The sequence below is a fragment of the Haliotis rubra genome, unplaced genomic scaffold, assembly GCF_003918875.1.
Source record: "Haliotis rubra isolate DU_JTF1 unplaced genomic scaffold, ASM391887v1 Scf8, whole genome shotgun sequence".
NCBI classification, from domain to species: Eukaryota; Metazoa; Mollusca; class Gastropoda; order Lepetellida; family Haliotidae; genus Haliotis; species Haliotis rubra.
The window spans coordinates 773,533-783,514 of NW_025767523.1; the positions used below are offsets into that span (position 1 = coordinate 773,533).

The 9,982-nt window shown below is 37.4% G+C and overlaps 1 protein-coding gene across 1 annotated transcript; it reads left to right on the forward strand.

The window, feature by feature from the left end:
* The first annotated feature begins 207 nt into the window (after positions 1-207).
* On the forward strand, positions 208-1,277 carry LOC124261461 (tachykinin-like peptides receptor 99D). Its single transcript, XM_046695776.1, has one exon. The coding sequence runs from the start codon at positions 212-214 to the stop codon at positions 653-655; it is 444 nt and encodes a 147-aa protein (XP_046551732.1). The 5' UTR covers positions 208-211; the 3' UTR covers positions 656-1,277.
* Positions 1,278-9,982: the final 8,705 nt, after the last annotated feature.

Sequence of the window (9,982 nt, forward strand, 5' to 3'; positions counted from 1 at the left end):
GTTGGTACGATGAGAATGGAGATCTGCAACCGATTTCTCCTCAGTTTTGAGTATAAAGACAATATGTAATCAGTCGCCGGTTGAGTGGCGTAATCTATCTCCTTCCACGAACAGACTGATTGAAAGTGCTTCATAGATTAATTAATGATTCGTTAACACTTTGTCCATCTTGTATTTGCTAATACGCATCTCTCTATCTCAGGCAATCTTGATGATGATTACCGTCGTGGGGATCTACGGCATCTGCTGGCTGCCTCTGCACGTCATCACCATCGTTGGCGACGTCAACCCTACCATCTACGACTACAGCTACATGAGAACCATTTGGATTGGCGCTCACTGGTTGGCTATGAGCAGTTGTGCATATAACCCCATTATCTACTGGTGGATGAACTCAAAGTTCAGAGAAGGCTATGTGAACATTTTGACGTCCTTCAGGAGCTGTCTCTCAGGACGGGATAGGCCCTTCTACATCAACAAGAATAGGGGCTACTCCAGCACCGAGGACTACCGCGCCAAGCAGAACGGAGATTTGGGAATGCGGGATATTGGACGGAGACGAAATGACAATTCGCTCACGGAATCGGAGGAACACAAACATTCGCGAATTGTGGATCCAAATCTTGAACTTGTTAAGGTTCCCCACAGTGTGTAGAGGTATGTCACAAAGTGGTGACGTAAATTGGCTGATCTTACAAAGTGCCGCATTGTGTGTTCACGTATGTCACAGAAATATGTTGTAAATTGCTGATTTTACAAAGCGCCGTGTGTAAAAGTACGTCTCAAAATGATGACGCACATTGGCTTATCTTTCAGTGCCGCTCATTGTATATAGTCACATCACAAAGTGATGACGTATACTGGCCATTCTTTCAAAGTGCCACACAGTGTATAGATACGTCACAAAGTGGTATATAAATTGGCTGAGTTTACAAATTGCCTAATGTGTTTACAATGTGTATAAGTACGTCACATGGTGATGATATATATTTGTTGATCTTACAAAGTGCCGCTCAGTGCGTAGTAAAACGTCAGAAATATGACGTATATTTGTTTCTCTATTTACGTGCTGCTCAGTGGGTAGTGATGCGTCACACATAAACTGCTTGAGTTGCTCGATGTACAGTGTAAATATTTGCAAAAGACATGACCCAGTGATTGACGTCCTTGTAAACATGGACATCACAAATATGCTGGACCTAACTAACTGCTGCCTAACTGTGGTACGTCACAGCATGGTTGACGTATATGTTTATAATAGTTAGTACCACCTATTACCAATCGTACATTACAAACAAACAGATCATAGAATGTGGACGTGAACAGTTGTCAATGTGACGCAAGCCGTTGACAGTAACAGCTATAGTCTGACAAAAGGCTACTAGTATACAGAGGGACATTTGTACGTCACAAAGTAATGACGTAAGCCACTTTGGTGTTGACAAATCCCTGTGTTGAGATATCCCACTATCTGAAGATGAGCGAGCTACACAATCAATCAATCAGTTTATTGCATGAAGGCCTGAGGCCCATATACAAAATAAATATATATGATATGTACAACAAATACAACATGCGTCACACACGTTACATTGAATCTCTTCTCAATATAAGCGTGTGATAAATAAAAAATAGAGCTACCTTATATTGTAATAGGGATGCTTTACATGAAAGTATTGAATACATATATATATATTTGATTGTAGCCATTGGGGAAAATACAGTTGCCTTAAATCATTATATGCAGGACAAAGAAATAGAAAGTGTAATTCATTCTCTACAGTATTACAAAATGGACAGAACCTTTGTGATTTTATAATAGATTAATATCTTCCTTGATTGATATATAAATCATTTAGGCCAAGGCGTATGAAAACATTACACAAACTTCATACGTTGAAACGCAAGATGACCCGACAGTCGAATGAACACATATCACGTTTATGCATGCCTTTGTGATTGATAATTGTAAGTAAATATCAGACTGTGTCATTTGTATTTGATTGACACACTAAGCAATATTTCTGCTATGTGACCACGGTCTGGACAAAATGGCGTCTGGAACAGACAAACCAGTGCCACACCAGATGCCCCAAGTCGTCCAGGCACAATGGCACACTGTCCGAGAATAATCACTCCACTCTCATTGATGCTCCGGACAAGCACAGGATGCTGAGGGCATATTACTCTGAAGCAGACTCTCCACGGACTGTAAGAAATGAGCCGTTTTATTGATGGAATGGTGAATGGGTGAAAGCAGTAACGTGCAAATAAGATCGCATTGGTAGGAGTGGAAGTAAGAAAATCTTGATTGAATATCCAGTTATCCCTGTTCTATTTCAATCACGTCTAGGCACGTTTTAAGCACATTTATCAGGAAACAGAGGAAATGGATGACAAAAAGCAACCAATCGCAACGACATTCTCGGAAGCAGTTAAGTTTATAATAAGCCACCAATCGCATTGTCATTCAAATATATTTTCCAAGGATGACATCGTAGATTATCCCTTCTCTTGATCGTGGAATTCTCTAACAATCCTTCAAGGAAGAAACATGACTTAGATGATTCCATTGTGTCGGTAATCGATATGTGAACCCGATGAACCTTATGAACTTGATGATGAACCCGATGAACCTGATATTTAAAGCCAGATTTCTGATCCGTTATTCTGTGAAGTTACTTCCCATTCATTGCGACAAAAACACCAAGTGAAGGAACTCTTTCCGATGTGGATGGAAATGTAATAATTAATTCACTTTGGCCTTTCTTTAATCGAAATGGACCTGTACTGTGCCAAGTCTGGAACATTTCTCGAAGCATTCATCATTAGACACTACTGGTCTAGTGGTTAAAGTGTTCGATAAAGCCCTGGTTAGATTTGCCACATGGGTACAAAGTATGAAGCCTGTCTTGAGTCCCCGTCGTGATATTGCTGCAATCTTGCAAAAATTGCATTGAACATATTCACTCACTGATGGCTTTATTTGTAAATGCTTGCTGAGCGTTCGTTCTCAACATTAATCGTTGAAATGAATGACACATACATTACACTGCAAAGTGATCGGCGATCGGGAAATTAACCGAACACGTGCAATATATTTTACCATCAAATTAAAGGGAGTTTGTTTTGACGCATGTAGTTATTTGCGAACACCTGGTGTCTCGATGTATTGTTATGAATCTCGGCTATAGTGTGCAATCCGTTCTAGATATAGTCCCCAGCAACCTAGACTGGCCTTCAGAGGTGTCTAATGAATCGGATGGTACCCCGGGGCCTGCATCGGTGCTCATGATGTCAATCACTAAATTGTCCTGCCAAGAGTGGAATATTTGCTTGTCGTTCTCTTATAGCTGGACTATTGCTGAGAGCGGCGTTAGTAACAAAACAAAAGTATTCATAATTTGTTTGGACTGTTGTGCATTCGTATATATACTACCCATTAAAAGTTAAGACTCACTTATAGCATCCACTATATGTCATGCATATAGGTATGGCTACATCGAAGATGAATTTCTCCACTATCTTGGGGGAACCAGCTGCAAACCTTATGCAGAAACATTGCATGAGGATCTTGCATTAAACTGCTGAAAAGCATGTGTAAATATCGTGCATGTGAACAGCTGCGTGTTGGCGTCAGGTTTTGTTAAGAATTCACCAATTTTTACTGAATTTCATCATTTATTGAACTCATGACAATAATCTGTTCAACATTACAAATTTGTTTGGTAATACATCAGTTAATGTGTAAACAGTACCTTTAAACAGTATGGAATATTTTGCAAAATCTAGTTTAGAACAAGATGCTTTGTAGTTTAGAATAGTTGACTGAAGTAAGTGGCTACATTTACACTGGTGAGTCTAAACTTTTGATGGATAGTATATATAAAAGAGGAACGAAGATAAATACGTTCTTTAATCCTCAAAAGGATTTGTGAAATGGTTCACGTATAGATGTATATTTATGTCAGTAATTGAAAAGACGTACAGAGGAACTTACCCGGACTTGCAACGATTCGCTGCACCGGGTTTCCTGTGCCCTTAACCAATATCCTATCGTCTTCGTGAGTTTTTCAAAAATGTTATATTTTGATTGTGTTACGAAATACATGAAATGAAATATATGTAAACCATGTTTGATGAAACCTTTGTTTATTCTGTTCAATAAATAGTGAATTGTGATATCACCTTTTGAAATGTGTTTTTTATTGTTATGTTAATGGGAATTGGCATAGATACAATATTAGTATAAATATACAATTATCCAATTTATGTCCTTTTCGTTAGTGGACAGTATTAAATATTATGGGAATGCATTTTTTATATTTTATTTTTATTGTTATAGTTTTCATATTTCCTTTTATTTGATGTTGAGAAAAATGAAAAACCATTATATTTCCATTTACGATAGTGCCTCTTTTATAAGAATGAGTTCAGATATATTGTATTTGTCTATACACGTAGTGTAAATCGATATTATGTATTATGTGAACTCAGAAAAAAGTTTTATCAGGATGATATTAGCAATGAATAACGTCCATTCAAGTTTGACGTCTAACATATTTGATAACATTGATTTATTTCTTATTTCACACACAAAAATGTGTATCTGATAATTACAAACTTCAAAATATAATGTGTTTTCTGTTTATTGATCAGAAGACATACATGACATTTCTAATCTCAATAGTACATCACCATTTTGACAGATATATCAACAAATCATTCATGCGTAGCATTGCCTTTTCGCATTCACCCAAGGAATTGATATATTCGATAAGCATCCAAATAGCTGTTCCTACAAAACCAATCCCAGACCCCCAACATATTACTGCCAATCGATGGTAGATATAAATGCACGGCATGGCATTACAGTCCTTATTGGAAAGTCGACAGTGGTATAAGTGCAGTGATATGTTTAACGCTGCAGAATATATCTTCATTTCCCTTGGGATACCTCCATGGTGATATATCAGGTTAATGTATATATTCTTGAAGACATGGAACAACTGCTTTGCTGTTTGTAACTGGGCTGAATCGGATGAATGAAGAAATCTGATGAAAGAAGAAAGAAATAGCCATGAAACTTCATTTCCAACATTACAGCTTTTGATAATATCCGTAAAGGTTTCATGTTTTTCATGTTCGACCAGCTTGCAGATGCCTTAAGAGAGTAAATATTTGAAGTCATACATTCAAAACGTTCAAGTAATTAAAAATGACCAAAACATTTTCATGATCAGAAGCAACGTCAGATTTCTTTAAAAAGTCCATTGTACGGCTATGCCGTAAGAATGTGTTTATAAATAACTATGAAATAGTTTTGATTACAAGTGTTGCTAGAGTATACATGTTAAAGATCATGTGGTGAATGTCCGTATGTATTGAGAAAGAGGAAACAGGATTGATCAAAGTCCGTATTTTCACTGACACGCCAGTTGAATGAGCTGTTGCGTGAATACTAGAATGTACCTTCGGACGATTTAGTTGTACATGATTGTACATGATTTTGTAAAATAATATAAACTTAAATTTGCTTTGTGAATTTACATTAGAAATACGCTCTAGACCTTATCAAAAGTTAAGTCAAATTATAAATGATTATGCAATCGGATGTGGTTTCCCGTCTACAATATTCGACATATAGACGTATTTCGAACGGCATGTGTCGGATACTGCTTGTGTCGAACCCAACCCGCTCCCAGCACACTCCAACTATGTTTATTCCAATAATAGACCCGAGTCATTCCTGCAATGCATTTCTCAACTGACAAAGATGCGAAATATGTCAGAAGAATCGGCAGTTCTGTCTACTACGATATTTAATAGTATAGTTAGTTGGTGTTCTAGCTACTACAGTATTTAATAATATAGAAACATGACTGAGCAGTTTAGCAAAGCAGCTACATGCAGCTCAATGGTAGGATAATTGGACCAGATAAGGACAATGGAAATCCTTTGACAGGTGAGACTTCCGGTAAATGTTTAGCCGGCGTTGTTGAGAAATTAGGTAACAGGGTCGTGTCGAATATGACATATATAGTATTCTAAATTAATATGGATCCGCAGACATATTGCGTCAGCTTACATGTATCTGAATGCATTTCATTTACAAAAAGTGTACAGTATTTCAATAGAAATTGTAACATAATTTAAGTTAGTGACAATTTAAGTGAGTGACTCCGCGAGTTAAATTGTGAGTGAGTGAGTGAGTAAGTAGAAGTTTCGGCGACGAACTATTTAATGTAGAATGTACGTTCATGGGAAACAAATACATAGATGTCCGTAACGGAATCTGATATGGTGAAACCTCTTGAGGTGTGCGTTAACTCTGTCATTGCATCATGCATGTGTATTGTCCGGGAAAACCTACATGTATCTTCTATTTATTTGATCTTTTCCAGTCAATTTAATCAATATTCAGGTCAATTAATGAATTAATGTGTGAAAGTGAAAAGAAGGAATGAAGGAATGAACCGATTAATGACACTCAATATTTCTTCACAGTTTCTTGCATTGCAAATGGTAATGGATATTCGGACGCTTAAGAAAAATAACTTTAGCCGTGGTTATCGAATCAACACCTTAATCAATACTAAAACGAAACGCCAATCGTGAAAAGATGCTTCTTGATAACGAGCCAAATCTTTCGGTTGCTATATACAAGGTATAAAAACCGTAGGTTATATTGTAAGCGCTGTAACAATGGTGTATGGTTACGGTTCATGCTATTTTGTAGGACATATTGACGTAAGTGCAACTAATTGTATCAATGTGTCCCGGGATTAGTGGCTGGAAACGTATACCACAATGTCATTGGCCTTTTCCTTATCTGTCAGCAAAGTGTCTGCTCTAGACTTTTAAAAAGTTTTATATAGAAATAGAATAATACGTTTGTATTCACGGTATTCTGGAAGCTGACATTATTTTAATGTTTTGTTTTAAAATTAGTTTCGATTAAAGAGAATCGTTTAAAATATTTCCTTGAATTACATCTCATTCTCTTCGTATTTATGTCGCAAGTTCATATATAAGAATTAAATTTCGACTGAGGTAATATTTATATACACTGAAAGAAAGTATTCACTAGAAAATTGGACTTATAAAATGTTCAAACGTTATAAAAACGGTACCAGAATCATTGCAAACGTAAGATCCAAACACAACTACGATACACATCTCAAATACATCAACATGGAATAACCATGAATTGCTTGTGTCAGTTTCAGCCACTATAAAGCATGAGTCCTTCTTTACCTTGCAATTAGAAGTTTAACTCGATCCAACCAGACTGTTCATGAGTAAAACATTGCATCACTAAGGCTACACTGTAAACTTATTTTCTTCGCATGATCATATAATTATTGATAAATACAGATGTTGTCAGCAATATATACATTGTATGCATCATAAGATGTGTCTGGATATGAAACTATTCTTCACTGGAATTGTATGAGCAAAAGGGATCCTCCATATTCAATTGCCGCGAATCGTATCCTGATGTTTTACAGTGTTACTGAATTGATCAAAGTGTTGACAATGATCGATTGGTATGCACTGCGAGGATCAACTGTGGTTGGTTTCACGTCAAAGCCACAAAGCGATAGAGTAACAAATTGCGACCACCGGTGTCCCGCGACATGTTGTATTCTCCTCTCGATTATCAGGATGCGATTCCATAAAGCCCTAATATACTGGGACGGTTGTTTACATTAGGTGAGGTGAGGTGAAATTGGGTTTAACGTCCTGCTTGAGAATATTTCGCTCATATGACGACGTGCATGCGTGTGTATGTGTATGTGCGGCTGCTTGTACTAGCCCAGACTGAAGCTGGTTTTATAGTGCTACCCCACTGAGATACCATGCCGCAGAGAAGCATGAATACCCCACTCAGACACATTATACTGACTCCGAGCCGACCAGTCCTTCTTGTACCCATTAATGCCGAGCGCCAGACAGGGACCAACAAGTACCATATTTTAACGTCTTTTGGTATGACGCGGTCGGGGATCGAACCCGCGACATTCCGCTCTCCGGGCGGACGCTCTAACCACTACGCCACGGGGACGGTTGTTTACATTAGGAGATCAAAGGCCATAAATCCTTTGCATCTGACGCCTTGGAATAATTATCCAGGAAGTAAAAAACCGTTTGCTCACATTTACACACGTAAACGGCAGAACAAGTGTTTATCGCATCCATTGATAATGTGATATATAGACAATATGATATGGACAATGAAACCTTTGCTACTGTGTCGATGTAAGCATCGAACACGTGTAAACACTTCAGAGTAGACTTATGGGTGAAAGCAAGAGAGATATGTGACATCTATCACCCGTCACTGGGTAAATTCACAGTGAATTGAAAACGAGTTGAGAGTGAGTTTGGATTAAGTTAAGGGTGAGTTCAGAATGAGTTGAGGGTGAGTGCAGACAACAAAAAATATCTCAGGGTTATTTTAAAGTGTGTTGAGGGTGCGGTTGAGGGTGAGTTCAAACAGTGCTGTTTAATCGTAAGGTTAGTTCAGAACATGTTAAAGGTGAATTCAGCGAGAGTTGTGGGTGAGTTTTGATTAAGCTGAGGTAGAGCTCATAGCTCTGATTCACTTCAGAGAGATTTCAGGGTTATTTCAAACTAAGTAAGTGATGTTTTGTTCACCATGAGCTCTCCTATGCATCTTTCGACAGGCATAGGTACTGTGGACATTACGCTGAACATTCTTGTAACTCTGACAGTAATTAACGTCTCATCGCAAGCGATGCTTTGTTCTTCATCTGTTGTATTTTAATTTAATTTTGTCTTCTTTTAAGTGTAAGACATGCAACTCAATGTCAAAGAATTTGCATATATATATTTAATAACTTCGATTATTGATATATCAACATTTTTCAAAAGCTGAATGATGTCGATTATAACATTACCTTTGTTTCTCCAGTCAGAAAAGTTCATGCAAAAAGTACCAAAGAAGACGAATAAAGATGATAATCAAAGCAGCTACTGATCACACTTTACAGATTTTTTTCTTCAATTTTATGCTTTCATTGACCATTATCCCTTTATCTAACCTAAGAGTTTGGTTGCCATTGAATAACTGTCAAACGGTTTACTTTGATGTTGAGAAGGGATTCTAAATTCTGTGTCATCTAGTTGAAGTGATGAAAGTCTGAATGAGGCTACATCACGATATTAGCTATAAAGTAAGCCATCGAGCGATACCAAGTGCCTGGAAAAACTAAAGTGGCACTTGCCCTACGTATGCCACAGTGGAATACCCTTTTTGCATACGATTCCAGTGTCACATATGCCAGATAAGACATCTGTATGAACCAAAGTGATGCGAAACAGCACACTAATGAATATGATCAACACCAACGTCTCGATCACCTGCCAAATAGTTTCCATTGGGTGTGAAAGACAAAGTATTGGTGAAAATTACATCATCATGAATAGATCATTGAAAATCATTGATGTGGAAAGGGTAAGCATGTGCCGCTCTACTGCTATTATGGCCATTCAGTTTGCATAAAAGGTAAGTTAATTTTTAAGATAATTTGTTTGTTAATAATATGCCGTGACAAAAGGTTTAAGAGTCCCCTTTGTAGCAATAAATAGAACACAGACAAGTCTCAAATATTCAATAATATATTTAATAAACAATGAGCAAGCTATAATGAATGACAATACAGATTTATAACATATTAGGTCACAAATATAAAATATCAACTCACCAGTCTTGACATTTACACTAAGAACAGATATACTGAATGAAGGTTGTTTACAATGACAGCAGTTGAATAGACAAGCACGGTCGGTCTTGAAACGTTGATCATCTTAAGGATGGCAGACAGATGTGTATACATCAAGTCATGTGATAGTCGCAACTCAACAACCAGCCTTTAATACAGCTCTTGCACAGTTCTCGAGCATTCTAGCAAAGCTAGGCTACATCATTATTCTCTCATAACGTTATGGAAAATTC